We start from the raw sequence: 21,896 nt of genomic DNA on the forward strand, positions 1-21,896 counted from the left end.
CTGTACTGTTCTTTGTTCTAAAAGGTTTACCCCTTATCCTCAAACTATGACCGTTAATTCTGGACTCCCCCACCATTGGGAACATTCTTTTTGAATCTACCCTGTCTAACCCTGTTAGAATTTTATAAGTTTCTATGAGATCCTCTCTCACTCCTCTAAACTCCAGTGAATATAATCCTAACTGACTTAGTCTCTCCTCATATGACAGACCTGCCATCCCAGGAATCAGCTTGGTAAACTTTCGCTGTACTCCCTCTATAGCAACGACATCCTTCCTCAGATAAGGACACCAAACTGCACGCAATACTCCAGGTGTGGCCTCACCCCAACGCGCTGTACAATTGCAGCAAAACATCCCTATCCCTATACTCAAATCCTCTCGCTATGAAGGCCAACATACCATTTGCCTTCTTTACTGCCTGCTGTACCTGCGCGCTTACTTTCAGTGACTGATGCACGAAGACTCCAAGGTCTCGCTGAGTATCCACCTCTCTCAATTTACACCCATTCAAGTAATAATCTGTCTTCCTATTATTGCTACCAAAGTGGATAACCTCACATTTATCCACATTATACTGCATCTGCCATGCAGATACCCACCCACTCAGCCTGTCCAAATCACGCTGAAGCATCTCTGCATCCTCCTCACAGCTCACCCTCCCACCCAACTTTGTATCATCTGCAAATATGGAGATAGTACATTCAGTTCCCTCTTCCAAATCATTTATAATGTGAACAGTTGGGGTCCTATCACAGGTCCCTGTGGAACCACACTAGTCACTGACTGCCAATCAGAAAAAGACCCATTTATGCCAACTCTTTGCTTCCTATCTGCTAACCAGCTTTCTATCCATCTCAAGACACCACCCGCAATCCCATGTGCTTTAACTTTACACAGTAGCCTGTTGTGTAAGACCTTGTCGAAAGCCTTCTGAAAGTCTAAATAAATCACATCCACTAAGTGTCCTCAGTCAACACTACTGGTTACATCCTCAAAAGGACCTCACGCACCCCGGACATTCTCTCTTCCATCTTCTTCCATCGGGAAAAAGATACAAAAGTCTGAGGTCACGTACCAACCGACTCCAGAACAGCTTCTTCCCTGCTGCTGTCAGAGTTTTGAATGGACTAACCTTGCATTAAGTTGATCTTTCTCTACACCCTAGCTATGACTGTAACACTACATTCTGCACTCTCTCCTTTCCTTCTCTATGAATGGTATGCTTTGTCTGTATAGCGCGCAAGAAACAATACTTTTCACTGTATGTTAATACATGTGACAATAATAAATCAAATCAAATAATCAATAGATTTGTCAAGCATGATTTCCCTTTTGTAAATCCATGCTGACCTTGTCTGATTATACCACTGCCTTCCAAATACCGAGTTATGAAATCCTTGAACTAATGTGACCCCAGACAATATCTATCTTCAGCAACCGCAGCTCTGAGTTGCTGCGCAGGAGGGAGATGGTTCAGTGAAATGCTTCAGCATTGGTGGATCAGTGGTAGAATTCTCGTCTGCCACACGAGAGGCCCGGGTTCGATTCCTGGCCAATGCAAAGCCCCTTCTCGGGGGCGGCACGGTGGCACAGTGGGTTAGCACTGCTGCCTCACAGCACCAGGGACCCGGGCACGGTGGCACAGTGGTTAGCACTGCTGCCTCACAGCACCAGGGACCCGGGCACGGTGACACAGTGGTTAGCACTGCTGCCTCACAGCACCAGGGACCCGGGCACGGTGACACAGTGGTTAGCACTGCTGCCTCACAGCACCAGGGACCCGGGCACAGTGACACAGTGGTTAGCACTGCTGCCTCACAGCACCAGGGACCCGGGCACGGTGACACAGTGGTTAGCACTGCTACCTCACAGCACCAGGGACCCGGGCACAGTGACACAGTGGTTAGCACTGCTGCCTCACAGCACCAGGGACCCGGGCACGGTGACACAGTGGTTAGCACTGCTGCCTCACAGCACCAGGAACCCGGGCACGGTGACACAGTGGTTAGCACTGCTGCCTCACAGCACCAGGAACCTGGGTTCGATTCTCGGCTTGGGTCACTGTCTGTATGAAGTTTGCACGTTCTCCCCGTGTCTGCGTGGGGTTCCTCCGGGTGCTCCGGTTTCTTCTCACAGTCTGAAAGACGTGCTGGTTAGGGTGAATTGGCCGTGCTAAATTCTCCCTCAGTGTAACCCGAACAGGCGCTAGAGTGTGGCGACTGGGGGATTTTCACAGTAACTTCATTGCCTACTTGTGACTAATAAATAAACTTTAAACTTTTACTTTATGTGTTGAATCCAAGTCTAGCATTCTAAACTTAAATAAGGGTAATGATGAGGACATGCAATGTGCGCTGGCTAATGAAGCTATGGGATTGGTTACCAGAGATGCAGTGGCGGACATTTAAGGGGATATTTCGGAATACGTAGAAGAGATACATTCCAATGAAAAAGAAAAACTTCAAGGGGGGACCGACCATCTGTGATTAACTAAAAACCCTGAAGACAGACTCACACTTAAGGAAAAAGCATATAATTGCACAAAGATGAATGGCAGGTCAGAAGATTGGACATAGTATAAAAAACAGCAGAGAATGAGTCAAACACTTAATAGGGAGGGAAATATTCAGAATACAAGAGGAAACTAGCTGGAAATATAAAGGCAGATGGTAAGAATTTCCATAGATATTAAAGAAAACAGTGAACAAAGTGAGCATTGGTGCTGTAGAAAGTAAGTCTGGGGAATGAGTAAAATAATAAAAACTCAGGGATAGAAGCTGAATTGAACAGGTATTTTACATCAATCTTAAATGTACAGGATACAAGGAACATCCCAGAAATAGCTGTAAATAAGGAAATGGGAAGGAGGGAGGAACTCAGGAGAGTTTAGTTTATTTAAAAAGTTTATTTATTTGTGTCACAAGTAGGCTTACATTAACATTGCAAAGAAGTTACTGTGAAATTCCCCGAGTCGACACACTCCGGCGCCTGTTGAGGTCAACGCACCCTAACCAGCACGTCTTTCAGACTGTGGGAGGAAACCGGAGCACCCGGAGGAAACCCACGCAGACACGGGGAGAATGTGCAAACTCCACACAGACAGTGACCCAAGCCGGGAATCGAACCCGGGTCCCTGGCGCTGTGAGGCAGCAGGGCTAACCACTGTGCCACCCCTAAAGTGACAATCACCAGAGAATTGATATTGAGTAAAGTGCTGGAGCTGTGGGCTGCAGAGGGATCTGGGTGTCCTAGTGCATGAATCGCACAAGGCTGGTATACAGGTACAGCACGTAATTAGGAAAGCTATTAGGATGTTATAGTTTATTGTGAGGGGGGTTGATTACAAAAACAGGGAGGTTATGCTTCAGTTATACAGGGCATTGGTGACAGCACATTTGGAGTATTGTGCACAGTATTGGTCTTCTAAATGCGTTGCAAGCAGTTCAGGGAAGGTTTACTCGACTACTAGTTGACTAATACCTGGAATGGGCGGGTTATCTTGAGTGAAGTTTGGGCAGGCTAGGTTGGTTTCCACTAGAGTTTAGAAGAGTAAGGGGTGACTTGATTGAAACATATAAGATGGTGAGAGGTCTTGACAGGGTGGATGTAGAGAGGATGTTTCGTCTGGAACTAGGGGTCACTGTTTGAAAATAAGGGGTTGCATATCTAAGACGAAGATGAGGAGAATATTTTCTCTCAGAAGGATGAGAGTCCCTGGAACTCTCTTCCTCAAAAGGTGGTTGAAGCTGAACCTTTGAATGTTTTGAAGGTGGAGGTGGGAAAGCAGGAATGTGGGGTTGAGGTCACAGTCAGATCATACATGACCTTACTGAGCAGTGGAGCCAGTGTGAGTGGCCGAATGGCCACTGCTGCTCCTTGTTTGCATGTTTGTGCACTGTGCTTCCTGGGAGCACGATGACGCAGAGAGACTGGCAGCTGGCTCTTCCAGCCCACGCATCTGCCTTTGTTATTTACATTCACTTCAGTCTAAAACCAAGTTAGGCAGTTTCGGAACAACCAAAAAGCCCCACAGTGCTGAATATCTCTGGTGAACAATCCAAGTCCCCATCCCAGCCAATGCCACACAAACTCAGCAGCGAGGGAGCTCAAAAGTCCTGTGCTGAATTTCAGAGAAAACCACCTCATCTATGGAGCTGCAATGGAAGATTAAATAGGCGGGGAGAGTCAGTGATAGGGGAGAGTGTACATGGCGGTGTGGGAGGGGGAATGGGGGGGAGAGTCAGTGATAGGGGGGAGTGTACATGGGGATGTGGGAGGGGGAATGGGGGGGAGAGTCAGTGATAGGGGAGAGTGTACATGGGGATGTGGGAGGGGGAATGGGGGGGAGAGTCAGTGATAGGGGGGAGTGTACATGGGGATGTGGGAGGGGGAATGGGGGGGAGAGTCAGTGATAGGGGGAGTGAACATGGCGGTGTGGGGGGGAATGGGGGGAGTCAGTGATAGGGGAGAGGGTACATGGCGGTGTGGGAGGGGGAATGGGGGGGAGAGTCAGTGATAGGGGGAGTGAACATGGCGGTGTGGGGGGGAATGGGGGGAGTCAGTGATAGGGGGGAGGGTACATGGCGGTGTGGGAGGGGGAATGGGGGGAGAGTCAGTGATGGGGGGAGTGTACATGGCGGTGTGGGGGGAATGGGGGGGGGAGTCAGTGATAGGGGAGAGGGTACATGGCGGTGTGGGAGGGGGAATGGGGGGAGAGTCAGTGATGGGGGGAGTGTACATGGCGGTGTGGGGGGGGGAATGGGGGGGGAGTCAGTGATAGGGGAGAGTGTACATGGGGGGTGTGGGAGGGGGAATGGGGGGGAGAGTCAGTGATGGGGGAGAGTGTACATGGGGATGTGGGAGGGGGAATGGGGGGGAGAGTCAGTGATGGGGGAGAGTGTACATGGGGATGTGGGAGGGGGAATGGGGGGAGAGTCAGTGATAGGGGAGAGTGTACATGGGGATGTGGGAGGGGGAATGGGGGGGAGACTCAGTGATAGGGGGAAGAGTGTACATGAGGTGTGGGAGGGGGAATGGAAGGGGGGAGAGTCAGTGATAGGGGGGAGAGTACATGGGGGTGGGGGGGGAAATGGGGGGAGTCAGTGATAGGGGAGAGGGTACATGGGGCTGTGGGAGGGGGGAATGGGGGGGAGAGTCAGTGATGGGGGAGAGTGAACATGGGGGTGTGGGGGGGGAATGGGGAGAGTCAGTGATAGGGGAGAGGGTACATGGGGGTGTGGGGGGGGGAATGGGGAGAGTCAGTGATGGGGGAGAGGGTACATGGGGGTGTGGGAGGGGATTAAATGGGGGGGAGAGTCTGGTTTGAATTGCTCAATGCTTTCTTTCTGTTTCTCTGCGGGGGAAAAGAAGAAAATGCGACTTGAAGTGTACGGGTCGATAACGCAATGCTTTATTCACAGTGTCCTGTACAGCATCAATCAGATTGCGTAGATAGTGCAGGCTGCTCCAGTATCACCAACTCTCAGGGAATTTCCTGGAGTATCCAATAATTTCGAATTAATCCTCCTGAGAGTGAATCAGGAGAGAAATCAGAGACTGATGGAACAATCTCGGAATTACTGCCACTCGACACTTCCTTCATTAGTGATCTTGTTTTGGAGATGGGTTAAAGGCAGTGTGACTCAGCATTGGAACGCAGGCAGACCAATGTCAAGGGTCCGGCGGGGGGGTTAGGGGTGATTGACACAGCCTTGGGAACTCTGCGAGTTGGAGTTTCTGGGCCTGGTTAACCTACAGTCAGAAAGCGAGTGAAAAGCAGACAGCACCACATCCAAACCAGTGGGCTGACAGAGAGGAGGACCGAGTGCCGGCGATCACCAGGAGAGTCAGTCCGAGATCCGGAATTCACCAGGAGAGTCAGTCCGAGATCCGGAATTCACCAGGAGAATCAGTCCGAGATCCGGAATTCACCAGGAGAGTCAGTCCGAGATCCGGAGATCACCAGGAGAGTCAGTCCAAGATCCGGAATTCACCAGGAGGGTCTATGCGGTGTTCAGAGATCACCTGGAGGGACCATGAGATCCCTGGGAGATCACTATGTGGGCGAGTGACCTCGGGGGAACACCACGAGCGGTCATCTGTACCCAGGGCATCCCCATGAGGACTGGCAGTGCCCGGGGGATGGCCTTGAGGGACAGTGTTGTGGGTTTCGCTCCACTATAGCAACACAAAGAGCAGACAGGAACTACACTCACATCGTGGAGAATGTCACCAGATCAAGGGTAGAGTGAGGGGGTGCACGTTGTGCCCCCCCTTTCTCTCCCTCCATCCCAAACAGTGGGTACCTGTTGGATGCAGACAGAGGAAGACGGGTTTAACCAGTTACAAGCTGAGTGACAGGATAATTATAAACTGCCGGTGTGGATAGGGAATACCATAGAAACCAGGCAACTTGTTCCAGTGGACAGTGAGGCGTCATTACAAATAAGCAGGACGACGCAGTAAACACTGTGAACTCACAGAGCCTCTGAGAGAGGGTGGGTACATGTCTAGTGGGCTGAGCTGTGTAGTGAAAGGCTATGGTTATCGGGCTTGGATGAAGCTGTGATCAGCCTGCCTCAGCTGACTGGCAGTATCAGTCACACACTCCGTCCCCTGTGAGGTTGTGATAAAGATGCTGGTTCTGGTCACTGCAGGACGCCTGTCCCTCTCCGCAATAGCTGCACATGCCTCCACCAGCTCCTCGCTCTCAAAGTCGTAGTCTGGTAGCGGTCTGCTGGCTTCCTGTCTCTCCGTGGAAACCATCGCGCCAAGCTGCTGCTGTCTTTTCTGCAGTTCCAGTGCCCAGGCCAGGTCTTCCTCCCACAATGAGCTCTCGGCTGGGCACATGTGCAGTGCTCTCTGGAAACTTCTCAAAGCCTGGAGAACAAGACAGTGGCAGTGAACAGTCAGAACAATCGCCAGGAGCTCCCCAAACCGCATTGTGATCATCAGTGTACAACACCCAACAATGTACAGCGTTACTGTACAACACCCAACAATGTACAGCGTTACTGTACAACACCCAACAATGCTCAGTGTTACTGTACAACAGCCAACAATGCAGTGTAACTGTAAATCACCCAACAATGCACAGTGTTACTGTACAACACCCAACAATGCACAGTGTTACTGTAAAACAGCCAACAATGCAGTGTTACTGTAAATCACCCAACAATGCACAGTGTTACTGTACAACACCCAATGCACAGTGTTACTGTACAACACCCAACAATGTACAGCGTTACTGTACAACACCCAACAATGCTCAGTGTTACTGTAAAACAGCCAACAATGCAGTGTTACTGTAAATCACCCAACAATGCACAGTGTTACTGTACAACACCCAATGCACAGTGTTACTGTACAACACCCAACAATGTACAGTGTTACTGTACAACACCCAACAATGCACAGCGTTACTCTACAACACCCAACAATGTACAGCGTTACTGTACAACACCCAACAATGCAGTGTTACTGTACAACATCCAACAATGCACAGCGTTACTATACAACACCAATGTACAGTGTTACTCTACAACACCCAACAATGCACAGTGTTACTGCACAACACCAATGTACAGTGTTACTGTACAACACCCAACAATGCACAGCGTTACTCTACAACACCCAACAATGCACAGTGTTACTGTACAACACCAACAATGCACAGCGTTACTGTACAACACCCAACAATGCACAGCGTTACTCTACAACACCCAACAATGCACAGTGTTACTGTACAACACTAACAATGCACAGCGTTACTGTACAACACCCAACAATGCACAGCGTTACTGTACAACACCCAACAATGCACAGTGTTACTGTACAACACCCAACAATGCACAGCGTTACTCTACAACACCCAACAATGCACAGTGTTACTCTACAACACCCAACAATGCACAGTGTTACTGCACAACACCAATGTACAGTGTTACTCTACAACACCCAACAATGCACAGTGTTACTGTACAACACCAATAATATACAGTGTGACTCTACAACACCCAACAATGCACAGCGTTACTGAACAACACCCAACAATGTACAGTGTTACTGTACAACACCCAACAATGCAGTGTTACTGCACAACACCCAACAATGCACAGCGTTACAGTACAACACCAACAATGCACAGTGTTACTGTACAACATCCAACAATGCACAGCATTACTGTACAACACCAACAATGCACAGTGTTACTGTACAACACCAACAATGCACAGTGTCACTGTACAACACCCAACAATGCACAGCATTACAGTACAACACCAACAATGCACAGCGTTACTGTACAACACCCAACAATGTACAGTGTTACGGTACGACACTCAACAATGCCCAGTGTTACTGTACAACACCCAACAATGCACAGCATTACTGTACAACACCCAACAATGCCCAGTGTTACTGGACAACATCCAACAATGCACAGCGTTACTGTACAACACCCAACAATGCACAGCGTTACTGTACAACACCCAACAATGCAGTGTTACTGTACAACACCCAACAATGCACAGTGTTACTGTACAACATCCAACAATGCACAGTGTTACTGTCCAGCACCCAATGCAGTGTTGCTGTACAACACCCAACAATGCACAGTGTTACTGTACAACATCCAACAATGCACAGTGTTACTGTCCAACACCCAATGCAGTGTTGCTGTACAACACCCAACAATGCACAGTGTTACTGTAAGAACATAAGAAATAGGAGCAGGAGTAGGCCATCTAGCCCCTCGAGCCTGCCCCGCCATTCAATAAGATCATGGCTGATCTGACGTGGATCAGTACCACTTACCCGCCTGATCCCCATAACCCTTAATTCCCTTACCGATCAGGAATCCATCCATCCGCGCTTTAAACATATTCAGCGAGGTAGCCTCCACCACCTCAGTGGGCAGAGAATTCCAGAGATTCACCACCCTCTGGGAGAAGAAGTTCCTCCTCAACTCTGTCTTAAACCGACCCCCCTTTATTTTGAGGCTGTGTCCTCTAGTTTTAACTTCCTTACTAAGTGGAAAGAATCTCTCCGCCTCCACCCTATCCAGCCCCCGCATTATCTTATAAGTCTCCATAAGATCCCCCCCTCATCCTTCTAAACTCCAACGAGTACAAACCCAATCTCCTCAGCCTCTCCTCATAATCCAAACCCCTCATCTCCGGTATCAACCTGGTGAACCTTCTCTGCACTCCCTCCAATGCCAATATATCCTTCCTCATATAAGGGGACCAATACTGCACACAGTATTCCAGCTGCGGCCTCACCAATGCCCTGTACAGGTGCATCAAGACATCCCTGCTTTTATATTCTATCCCCCTCGCAATATAGGCCAACATCCCAACAATGTACAGTGTTACGGTATAACACCCAACAATGTACAGTGTTACGGTATAACACCCAACAATGCACAGTGTTACTTTATAACACCCAACAATGCACAGTGTTACTGTACAACATCCAACAATGCACAGTGTTACTGTCCAACACCCAATGCAGTGTTACTGTACAACACCCAACAATGTACAGTGTTACGGTATAACACCCAACAATGCACAGTGTTACTGTACAACATCCAACAATGCACAGTGTTACGGTATAACACCCAACAATGCACAGTGTTACTGTACAACATCCAACAATGCACAGTGTTACGGTATAACACCCAACAATGCACAGTGTTACTGTACAACATCCATCAATGCACAGTGTTACTGTCCAACACCCAATGCAGTGTTGCTGTACAACACCCAACAATGTACAGTGTTACTGTACAACATCCAACAATGCAGTGTTACTGTATAACACCAAGAATGCACAGTGTTACTGTACAACACCCAACAATGCACAGCATTACCGTACAACATCCAACAATGCAGTGTTACTGTACAACACCCAACAATGCACAGTATTACTCTACAACATCCAACAATGCACAGCGTTACAGTACAACACCCAATGGAGTGTTACAGTACAACACCCAAGATTGCACAGCGTTACAGTCCAACACCCAACAAGGTACTGCGTTACAGTACAACACCCAACAATGTAGTGTTACAGTACAACACCCAACAATGCACAGCATTACTGTACAACACTTAACAATGCAGTGTTACAGTACAACAACCAACAATGCAGTGTTGCTGTACAACATTCAACAATGCAGTGTTACTGTACAACATTGCACAGTGTTGCTGTACAACATTCAACAATGCAGTGTTACTGTACAACATTGCACAGTGTTACTGTACAACATTCAACAATGCAGTGTTACTATACAACACCCAACAATGGTGTTACAGTGCAACACCCAAAAGTGCACTGCGTTGCTGTACAACACCCAACAATGCACAGCGTTACTGTAAATCACCCAACAATGCAGTGTTACTGTAAAACACACAACAATGCACAGTGTTACTGTACAACACCCAACAATGCACAGCGTTACTATACAACACCCAACAATGCACAGCGTTACTGTACAACATCCAACAATGCACAGCGTTACTATACAACACCCAGCAATGCACAGTGTTACTGTACAATACCCAACAATGCACAGCATTACTGTACAACACCCAACAATGCACAGCGTTACAGTACAACACCCAATGTAATGTTACTGTACAACACCAACAATGCACAGTGTTACTGTACAATACCCAACAGTGCACAGCGTTACTGTACAACACCAAGAATGCACAGTGTTACTTTATAACACCCAACAATGCACAGTGTTACAGTACAACACCCAACGATGCAGTGTTACTGTACAACACCAACAATGCACAGCATTACTGTACAACACCCAACAATGCAGTGTTACTGTACAACACCCAACAATGCAGTGTTACTGTACAACACCCAACAATGCACAGTGTTACTGTACAACACCCAACAATGCACAGTGTTACTGTACAACACCCAACAATGTACAGCATTGCTGTACAACACCCAACAATGTACAGCGTTACTGTACAACACCCAACAATGCACAGCATTACAGTACAACACCAATGCACAGTGTTACGATACAACACAATCAATGCACAGGGGTACTTCATAATGTTTCCCAATTCCATTGTTAGAAAAAATAAAAGCAAAATACTGCAGATGCTGAAATCTGAAACAAAAACAGAAAATGCTGGAAAATCTCAGCAGGTCTGACAGCGTCTGTGGGGAGAGAATTGAGCCAACGTTTCGAGTCCGGATGACCCTTCGTCAGAAGGGCTCTGATGAATGGTTATTTAAATTCGAAACGTTGGCTCTATTCTCTCCCCACAGACGCTGTCAGACCTGCTGAGATTTTTCAGCATTTTCCGTTTTTATTCTTGGAAAGTCCGGCTCTAATTTATGTTTTTTGTGGGACGTGTGTATGGCCGTCTGGGGCAGCATTTAGACTTGGTCCCATCGTCTAGACTCCCCAAGCAGCAGAAATAGTTTCTCTCTATTGACATACTTCTTGTACTTAATATATTGAAAGCTTTGAACAAATTCCTCTTAACCTTCTAAATTCAAGAGAATACAACCTTAATTTCTGTAACCTCTCCATGTAAGGCAAGCCTTGGAGTCCAGGGGTCATTTTGGTAGATCTCTGCTGCACTCCCTCCAAGATCTACATACCCTACCGAAGGTGTGGTGTCCACAACACCTCCCAGTACATTAATATGGTCTGAGCAGGGTTTTGTATTGCTCTATTCCAATCCTCTGGTCCTATACATAGAAACCCTATAGTGCAGAAAGAGGCCATTCGGCCCATCGAGCCTGCACCGACCACAATCCCACCCAGGCCCTACTCCCATATCCCTACATATTTACCCACTAATCCCTCTAACCTATGCATCTCAGGACTCTAAGGGCAACTTTAGCATAGCCAATCAACCTAACACGCACATCTTTGGACTGTGGGAGGAAACCCACGCAGACACGAGGAGAATGTGCAAACTCCGCACAGACAGTGACCCGAGCCGGGAATCGAACCCAGGTCCTTGGAGCTGTGAAGCAGCAGTGCTAACCACTGTGCTACCGTGCTGCTCTGGATCCTGACCAGCCAGTTTGGACTAGTTTCCAGAAGGAAGCTGCTTTACTTTCCACATTCACAGCAGCCTTGCCAGAATAATAATTTCCAATCAGATTCAAATCCACACCGGCTGGAATGTTAATAGCAACCCCTTGTATCTGTTTCAGTCTGGTTGCACACAAAAGGGTGATGACCCTCAGTCATGCCCTCCCTGTTTGCAATTGCTTCTGGATTGTTACACTGCTGGCACACAACACCCAAAGCAAGCTCTGTACCAGGCAGACAGAGAACTGTCCAGGCTCCAGCCCTTTCCTGTACAACAAGGTCGGGTCAGAAAATAGATTAATGTATGGAGGCAGGGACATGGCTGTGGGTTTTTTTTAATTCATTCAGGGGATATGGGCGTCGCTGGCTCGTCCAGCATTTATTGCCCATCTCTAATTGCCCCTTGAGAAGGTGGTGGTGAGCCACTTTCTAGAACTGCAGGAGTCCAAGTGATGTAGGTACATCCATAGTGCTGTTAGGGATGGGGTTCCAGGATTTTGACCCAGCGACAGTGAAGGAACAGTGATATATTTCCAATTCAGGATGGTGGGTGCCACTTGGAGGGGAACCTCCGGGTAGTGGTGTTCCCAGGTATCTGCGGCTCTTATCCTTCTAGATGGTAGAGGTCAGGGGTTTGGAAGATGCTGTCAAAGGAGTCTTGGTGAGTTGGTGCAGTGCATCGTGCAGATGGTACACACGGCTGCCACTGTGCACTGGTGGTGGAGGAAATAGATGTTTAACCTGGTGGATGGGGTGCCAATAAAGCAGGCGGCTTTATCCCGGATGGTGTCAAGTCAGGAGATGAGTTACTTGCCGCAGGATTCCTAGCCTCTGACCTGCTCTTGTAGCCACAGTATTTATATGGCGAGGCCAGTTGAGCTTCTGGTCAATGGTAACCTCCAGGATGTTAGAATGTGGATTCAGCCAATGAATGTTAAGGGAAGATGGTTAAATCCTCTCTCTTTGGTGACAGTTGTTGTCTGGCACTTGTATTGGTGCAATTCCGAGTTATCAGCCTGAATGTTCAGCTCTTGCTGCATATAGCCATGAGTGCTTCACAATTTGAGGAAGAGCGAAGATACTGAACATTGAGGAGTCATCAGCGAACATTCCCACTTATAATGTGATGATGGAAGGAAGATCATTGATGAAGCAGCCTAGGACACTCCCCTGAGGAACTCCTGCTGCGATGTTCTGGGACAACGATCTTCCTTAGTGCCAGGTTTGTGGAGAGTTTTCCCTGATTCCATAAGACCATAAGACACAGGAGCGGAATTAGGCCACTCGGCCCATCGAGTCTGCTCCGCCATTCAATCATGGCTGATATTTTTCTCATCCCCATTCTCCTGCCTTTTCCCCATAACCCCTGATCCCCTTATTAATCAAGAACCTATCTATCTCTGTCTTAAAGACACTCAATGACCTGGCCTCCACAGCCTTCTGCGGCAAAGAGTTCCACAGATTCACCACTCTCTGGCTGAAGAAATTCCTCCTCATCTCTGTTTTAAAGGATCGTCCCTTCACCCTGAGGTTGTGGCCGATTGATTCTGATTGATTCCAATTTTGTCACGGCCAAATGCTGATGTTTCAGGCAGTCACTCTCACCTCGCTCTGAGTTCAACATGAATACATCTGCCTTTCCCAAGGAAGATGCTGCCCAAGTCATAGGGAATGGGGAAGCAGTTGTATCACTTGATGGGTTCAAAATTGACAAACAGGAGGCAAAAAAAAGATTGGCTGTTCCTGGAAGGTACAAGGTACCACATGGCAGACTGTCAGTAAGATTAGATCACATGGGATCCAGGGAGAACGAGCCAATTGGATACAAAATGGTCCTGCTGGTAGGAGACAGAGGGTGGTGACACAGGGTTGTTTTTCAGACTGGAGGCCTGTGACCAGTGGTGTGCCGCAGGGATCAGTGCTGGGTCCACTGTCATTTATATAAACAATTTGGATGAGAATATCGGAGGCACGGTTAGTAAGTTTGACAGGGACAGTGTAGTGGGAGTTTTACTCTGTATCTAACCCCGTGCTGTACCTGTCCTGGGTGTGTTTGATGGGGACAGTGTAGAGGGAGCTTTACTCTGTATCTAACCCCGTGCTGTACCTGTCCTGGGGGTGTTTGATGGGGGACAGTGTAGAGGGAGCTTTACTCTGTATCTAACCCCGTGCTGTACCTGTCCTGGGGGTGTTTGATGGGGGACAGTGTAGAGGGAGCTTTACTCTGTATCTAACCCCATGCTGTACCTGTCCTGGGAGTGTTTGATGGGGGACAGTGTAGAGGGAGCTTTACTCTGTATCTAACCCCGTGCTGTACCTGTCCTGGGAGTGTTTGATGGGGACAGTGTAGTGGGAGTTTTACTCTGTATCTAACCCCGTGCTGTACCTGTCCTGGGAGTGTTTGATGGGGACAGTGCAGAGGGAGCTTTACTCTGTATCTAACCCCGTGCTGTACCTGTCCTGGGAGTGTTTGATGGGGACAGTGTAGTGGGAGTTTTACTCTGTATCTAACCCCGTGCTGTACCTGTCCTGGGATTGTTTGATGGGGACAGTGCAGAGGGAGCTTTACTCTGTATCTAACCCCGTGCTGTACCTGTCCTGGGAGTGTTTGATGGGGACAGTGCAGAGGGAGCTCAACTCTGTATCTAACCCCATGCTGTACCTGTCCTGGGAGTGTTTGATGGGGACTGTGTAGAAGGAGCATTACTCTGTATCTAACCCCGTGCTGTACCTGTCCTGGGAGTGTTAGATGGGGACAGTGTAGTGGGAGTTTTACTCTGTATCTAACCCCGTGCTGTACCTGTCCTGGGATTGTTTGATGGGGACAGTGCAGAGGGAGCTTTACTCTGTATCTAACCCCGTGCTGTACCTGTCCTGGGAGTGTTTGATGGGGACAGTGCAGAGGGAGCTCAACTCTGTATCTAACCCCATGCTGTACCTGTCCTGGGAGTGTTTGATGGGGACAGTGCAGAGGGAGCTTTACTCTGTATCTAACCCCGTGCTGTACCTGTTCTGGCAGTGTTCGATGGGGACAGTGTAGAGGGAGCTTTACTCTGTATCTAACCCCGTGCTTTACCTGTCCCTGATTATTCCTCACTGTGACCAGCCAAAGGCAATCATACAGATTTCAATTTCTTGTTCTCAGATCAGTTTCCAGTTGATATTTTGAAATGGTGAGTGTGTTTGAAGAATACTGTGAACACTCTACTAAGCCAGATTATTAAAGGTCAACTGTACTGCTTGCAGACAGATAAATACCGAGTTTATATGCCACAGCTGTCAGCCAGTGTTGATGTTGCAACGCTAACTCAGTAACATGATGCTGTTGGCTCCAGCGATTAAATAATAAATAACAGATAATCAACTCCACGTGTCCCAATATCATCAGTGAAATACTTCATGGGGAGCACTCCAACCAGTCTTATTGCTGTAAGTCTCACAAATTGTCATCAAATATTAAATGATCTGGCCAAAAAAATCCTGAGCCGAAAACCAAAGATCCTTGCTGCTAATCATGAATATCAGAGCGAATGGAAGGGGTTTGGGTTCATTGGGATTGTGTGCAGTGGCAGCGAATGGGAAAAGGGTTTGGGTCCAGTATACGGAGTGATGACCCCGGGGTCTCCAGTTCAGCGGGTGGTAATGACCCGTGATATCTTGTACACGGAGCAGTGATGAGCTGGACTGCAGAGAGGTGGAAGAGTCTACAAGATTGGGACTGTTCCAGATTGCACTGAGCTGAGTAACACGGATGATAAAATAGTTCCGTGTTGTGCTGTAGCAGATGGAAGATAGAATGACACACAGGATCTGATATCAATGTTTGCTTTCTCTCGAGATGTGAGAGGTTTTTGGAATTCCTGGGACGGAATGTGCCACAATACAGACAGGGGGTTGGTATCTGGTACATCTCCTATACAGCTATTTCCAAGAGATTTTAACAGCGAGCATATTTAAGTGGTTAACACTGCTGCCTCACATTGCAAGGGACCTGGGTTCGATTCTTGGTTTGGGTCACTGTCTGTGTGGAGTCTGCACATTCTCCCCATGTCTGCGTGGGTTTCCTCCAGGTGCTCCGGTTTCCTCCCACAGTCTGAAAGACGTGCTGGTTAGGGTGCATTGACCCGAACAGGCGCCGGAGTGTGGCGACTAGGGGAATTTCACAGTAACTTAATTGCAGTGTTAATGTAAGCCTTATTTGTGACTAATGAATAAACTTTATTTCGGGATCTGTGCGGATAATCTGATTGAAACGCTTTATGTAAATATATACTCGCATAGCCTGCCATTCCTCCAATTCCAGTAAGTGAGCTAAAAGCAAGATAGAATTCTAATGCCACATCACTAAAAAGACGCACTTCTCAACAATCAACTTCTGTTAAAAACACTGACAGTCAGTCTGGAGAAGTCAAAATCTAACTCAGGAAAAGCTCAAAATTAAAGCTTTCTGCTGGGAATTCCAATTTGATTGAGATTTTATTGCTGAGGAAGAGAACACATATCAACACACACAAAATTACACACATCTACACCCCATCTGTTCCTCAGCGAGGGTCTTCTATCGAATTGTGGCTCCCATTATGTTGGTGCAGGGCAGTGGAATTGATAAGAACATAAGAACTAGGAGCAGGAGTAGGCCACCTGGCCCCTTGAGCCTGCTCCGCCATTCAATAAGATCATGGCTGATCTTTTCGTGGACTCAGCTCCACTTACCCGCCCGCTCACCGTAACCCTTAATTCCTTTACTGTTCAAACATTTATCTGTCCTTGCCTTAAAAACATTCAATGAGGTAGCCTCAACTGCTTCACTGGGCAGGGAATCCCACTTATCTCCCGGCTACATCCCTCTGCTCTGCCTTGGCTCCGTTTGGAAGCTGTGTATAGAACAGGCAGTAGATACAAGATGGGAACAGCAAAATAATGCTTTTGTTTGAAATTTGTTGACCATAAGACCATGAGACATAGGAGCAGAATTAGGCCACTCGGCCCATCGAGTCCGCTCCGCCATTCAATCATGGCTGATTTTTTTCTCATCCCCATTCTCCTGCCTTTTCCCCATAACCCCTGATCCCCTTATTAATCAAGAACCTATCTATCTCTGTCTTAAAGACACTCAATGACCCGGCCTCCACAGCCTTCTGTGGCAAAGAGTTCCACAGATTCACCACTCTCTGGCTGAAGAAATTCCTCCTCATCTCTGTTTTAAAGGATCGTCCCTTTAGCCTGAGGTTGTACCCTCCGGTTCTAGTTTTTCCTACTAGTGGAAACATCCTCTCCACGTCCACTCTATCCAGGCCTCGCAGTATCCTGGAAGCTTCAATAAGATCCCCCCTCATCCTTCTGAGTGAAACTCTTATTTAGTTTATTATTGCTCCTGGTTTCCTGATAAAACACCACATCCTGAGGTCCAGCTCACTGGATGATGAGTGTAAAGGATCCCATGGATCAGGAGGAGATCTCCCTGCTTTCCTGGCCCCAAACCAACATCACTCAAAACCGATTCTCTCAACATCTTTTGTTTTATTCATTCAGGGGACATGGGTGTCACTGGCCAGGTCAGCACTTACTGCCCGTCCCTCATGGCCCCTTGAGCATTTACTGCCCACCGAATTGCCTTCTTGAATCGCAGCAGTCCATGTGATGTATGTACACCCACAGTGCTGTTAGGGAGGAGGTTCCAGGATTTTGACCCAGCGACAGTGAAGGAACGGCGATGTATTTCCAAGTCAGGATGGTGAGTTGTTTGGAGGGGGACCTCCAGGTGGGGGTGTTCTCTCATTACTGTCGGTGAGATCTGGCTGTGCGTCAAGGGGCTGCTATAATTCCTGCACAAAGACAGTGACTGCATTTCAAACCAAAATCACTGCTGGGAAAGCTGTGCCTGTCTCCCTGACTGGTCTGTGAGGAGTGAACCCATACAATCAGAGAAGAATCATAGAATCTCTACAGTGCAGACGGAGGCCATTCGGCCCATCGAGTCAGCACCGACCACAATCCCACCCAGGCCCTATCCCTGTAATCCCACATATTTACTCTGATAATCCCTCTAACCTACGCATCCCGGGACACTAAGGGGCAATTTTAACATGGCCAAACCACCTAAACCTGCACATTTTTGGACTGTGGGAGGAAACCGGAGCACCCGGAGGAAACCCACGCAGACACGGGAAGAACGTGCAGACTCCACACAGACAGTGACCCAAGCCAAGAATCGAACCCGCGTCCCTGACGCTGTGAGGCAGCAATGCTAACCACTGTACCACCGTGCTGCCTGTGTCCGCCCATTGCCCCAGTGAGGGGGTGAATCGGGTCTGTCCATTGTCCCAGTGAGGGGGTGAATTCGGGTCTGTCTATTGTCCCAGTGAGGGGGTGAATTCGGGTCTGTCTATTGTCCCAGTGAGGGGGTGAATTCGGATCTGTCTATTGTCCCAGTGAGGGGGTGAATTCAGGTCTGTCTACTGTCCCAGTGAGGGGGTGAATTCAGGTCTGTCTATTGCTGCAGTGAGGGGGTGAATTTGGGTCTGTCCACTGCCCAGTGAGGGGGTGAATTCGGATCTGTCTATTGTCCCAGTGAGAGGGTGAATTTGGGTCTGTCTATTGCAGCAGTGAGGGGGTGAATTCGGGTCTGTCTATTGCAGCAGTGAGGGGGTGAATTCGGGTCTGTCTATTGTCCCAGTGAGGGGGTGAATTCGGATCTGTCTATTGTCCCAGTGAGGGGGTGAATTCGGGTCTGTCTATTGCAGCAGTGAGGGGGTGAATTCGGGTCTGTCTATTGCAGCAGTGAGGGGGTGAATTCGGGTCTGTCTATTGTCCCAGTGAGGGGGTGAATTTGGGTCTGTCTATTGTCCCAGTGAGGGGGTGAATTCAGGTCTGTCTATTGTCTCAATGAGGGAGTGAATTCGGGTCTGTCTATTGTCTCAATGAGGGAGTGAATTCGGGTCTGTCTATTGTCCCAGTGAGGGGGTGAATTCGGGTCTGTCTATTGCTGCAGTGAGGGGGTGAATTCGGGTCTGTCTATTGCTGCAGTGAGGGGGTGAATTCGGGTCTGTCTATTGTCCCAGTGAGGGGGTGAATTCGGGTCTCTCTATTGCTGCAGTGAGGGGGTGAATTCGGGTCTGTCTATTGTCCCAGTGAGGGGGTGAATTTGGGTCTGTCTATTGTCCCAGTGAGGGGGTGAATTCGGGTCTGTCTATTGTCCCAGTGAGGGGGTGAATTCGGGTCTGTCTATTGCCCCAGTGAGGGGGTGAATTCGGGTCTGTCTATTGCTGTAGTGAGGGGGTGAATTCGGGTCTGTCTATTGCCCCAGTGAGGGGGTGAATTCGGGTCTGTCTATTGCTGCAGTGAGGGGGTGAATTCGGGTCTGTCTATTGCCCCAGTGAGGGGGTGAATTCGGGTCTGTCTATTGCTGCAGTGAGGGGGTGAATTCGGGTCTGTCTATTGTCCCAGTGAGGGGGTGAATTCAGGTCTGTCTTTTGTCCCAGTGAGGGGGTGAATTCGGGTCTGTCTATTGCTGCAGTGAGGGGGTGAATTCGGGTCTGTCTATTGTCCCAGTGAGGGGGTGAATTCAGGTCTGTCTTTTGTCCCAGTGAGGGGGTGAATTCGGGTCTGTCTATTGCTGCAGTGAGGGGGTGAATTCGGGTCTGTCTATTGTCCCAGTGAGGGGGTGAATTCGGGTCTGTCTATTGCTGCAGTGAGGGGGTGAATTCGGGTCTGTCTATTGCTGCAGTGAGGGAGTGAATTCAGGTCTGTCTATTGCCCCAGTGAGGGGGTGAATTCGGGTCTGTCTATTGCTGCAGTGAGGGGGTGAATTCGGGTCTGTCTATTGTCCCAGTGAGGGGGTGAATTCAGGTCTGTCTATTGTCCCAGTGAGGGGGTGAATTCGGGTCTGTCTATTGTCCCAGTGAGGGGGTGAATTCGGGTCTGTCTATTGTCCCAGTGAGGGGGTGAATTCAGGTCTGTCTATTGCTGCAGTGAGGGGGTGAATTCGGGTCTGTCTATTGTCCCAGTGAGGGGGTGAATTCAGGTCTGTCTATTGCTGCAGTGAGGGAGTGAATTCGGGTCTGTCTATTGTCCCAGTGAGGGGGTGAATTCGGGTCTGTCTATTGCCCCAGTGAGGGAGTGAATTCGGGTCTGTCTATTGCCCCAGTGAGGGGGTGAATTCGGGTCTGTCTATTGTCCCAGTGAGGGAGTGAATTCGGGTCTGTCTATTGCCCCAGTGAGGGGGTGAATTCGGGTCTGTCTATTGCTGCAGTGAGGGGGTGAATTCGGGTCTGTCTATTGTCCCAGTGAGGGGGTGAATTCGGGTCTGTCTATTGCTGCAGTGAGGGGGTGAATTCGGGTCTGTCTATTGTCCCAGTGAGGGGGTGTGCACAGCCCTGCCAATTTCCTGCGCCCTCCTCTCCATTCATGTTTGGGTTTTTTGGTATAATTGGAGAAGATCACCAAATTAGAAAGTGTTTGGCTTTGGAGCAGTTTTAAAACCACCCTGTCCTTTCCCCGCTTTCTGCTGACCTGTACCTTCTCACTGCCCCTTCAGCCAGGCTCTCAGTTAAAGAGAGTCTGGCGCAGTAGAGAGAAAGACTGTCGCTTTTAGTGCCTGAGCCAGCCAGTGCTCGGTCATCCCCCTCCCATGCCGCGCACCCACCAATGCAAGCACTGGAACTCACCATGGTTATCTCCCCCAGGCTGAGCTGAGCACGGCCCAAGGTCTGCAGTGCCTCCCACCACTGGGGATTCAGACGGACGGCCATCTCTGCAGCCTGAACTGCCTGGAAAACCTCGTTCAGCGTCATGAGAACCTGGGAGAAGACAACAGGAGGATTAGTACAGGACCTTGGCGTCAGTCACCCAATCTGTATCAATACCTGTCAGGAAAGGAAACAGGAAGGTTAATCCAGGAGTTAGTGAGCTAGGTCATTACCCCTCAGCCAGAGGCAGTGAAGGAATGGTGGGCAATATGGTTCCAAGTCAGGATGGTGAGTTGAGTTGGGAGGGGAACCTCCAGGTGGTGGTGTTCCCAGGTATCTGCTGCCCTTGTTCTTCTAGATGATTGAAAGGTGCAGCGGAAGGAGAGTAGGGGTGGAGTTAGTGGATGTTTAAAGTGGCAGTGGATGGGGTGCCAATCAAGCAGAGTGCTTTGTCCTGCAGAGTGCTGAACTTGGAGTGTTGTTGAGCTGCATGTGGAGAGTATTCCATCACAACTTGACTTGTGCCCCATGGCCTTGGGTGGGGAAGGGTTACGCGCATTGCAAATCAACGACAGGGTAGCATTGTGATGCACAGCCACCCGAGTCTGCACAGGTACAACGCAAGCCCAAGACACTGAACTGTCGGCTCAAACCATTCACTCGCCTACACTCAACCATTCCTCAGCTGCCATGGCAGGAAGGCAGTGGCATAGTGGCATTGTCGCTGAACCAGTAACCCAGGAAGCCAGGTCATTGGGGACCCGGGTTCAAATCCCACCACGGCAGATGGTGAGATTTGAATTCAATAAAACAATTGAAAGCCAGCATTTATTGTCCATCCCTAAAACTCCAGACTCACAGCACAACGTTTGACTCTTAAATGCCCTCTGAAATGCAGCTCATATCCAGGTCATTAGGGATGGTCAATAAATCTTGGCCCAGCCAGCGACACCCACATCCCTGCCTGAATAAAGTAAAAATTTGATTCAGTGTCCCCAGGGATTACTAGTCCAGTGACATCACCATTACAGGTAGATGCAAGAAGGATGTTCCTGATGGTGGGGGTGTTCAGAATCAGGGGTCACAGTCTGAGGATACAGGAGGGTTAGGATAGAGATGAGGAGAAATT

The 21,896-nt window shown here is 48.8% G+C and overlaps 2 protein-coding genes and 1 non-coding gene across 4 annotated transcripts in view; 1 reads left to right on the top strand and 2 right to left on the bottom strand.

Annotated features, from left to right (window-relative positions):
* Positions 1–1,490: 1,490 nt before the first annotated feature.
* trnag-gcc (transfer RNA glycine (anticodon GCC)) lies at positions 1,491–1,561 on the top strand. The gene has a single exon. It is a non-coding gene; the product is annotated as a tRNA-Gly (tRNA).
* Positions 1,562–5,389: 3,828 nt separating this feature from the next.
* Positions 5,390–21,896, bottom strand: part of ttc33 (tetratricopeptide repeat domain 33) — a 91,422-nt gene continuing 74,915 nt past the window's right edge. For both annotated transcript variants that reach the window (XM_078215269.1, XM_078215270.1), the window contains exons 3-4: positions 20,747–20,878; positions 5,390–6,880 (exon numbers count right to left, since the gene is read on the bottom strand). In XM_078215269.1, coding sequence (XP_078071395.1) covers positions 6,545–6,880; positions 20,747–20,872 — 462 coding nt within the window. In that variant the 5' untranslated portion in view covers positions 20,873–20,878 and the 3' untranslated portion in view covers positions 5,390–6,544. The remainder of the gene's footprint in view (positions 6,881–20,746; positions 20,879–21,896) is intronic.
* Positions 20,901–21,896, bottom strand: part of oxct1a (3-oxoacid CoA transferase 1a) — a 416,864-nt gene continuing 415,868 nt past the window's right edge. Inside the window, exon 15 of the mRNA XM_078213895.1 lies at positions 20,901–20,944. Within this exon, the coding sequence (XP_078070021.1) occupies positions 20,901–20,944 (44 nt within the window). The remainder of the gene's footprint in view (positions 20,945–21,896) is intronic.

This window comes from Mustelus asterias, chromosome 6, assembly GCF_964213995.1.
Source record: "Mustelus asterias chromosome 6, sMusAst1.hap1.1, whole genome shotgun sequence".
Classification (NCBI taxonomy): Eukaryota; Metazoa; Chordata; class Chondrichthyes; order Carcharhiniformes; family Triakidae; genus Mustelus; species Mustelus asterias.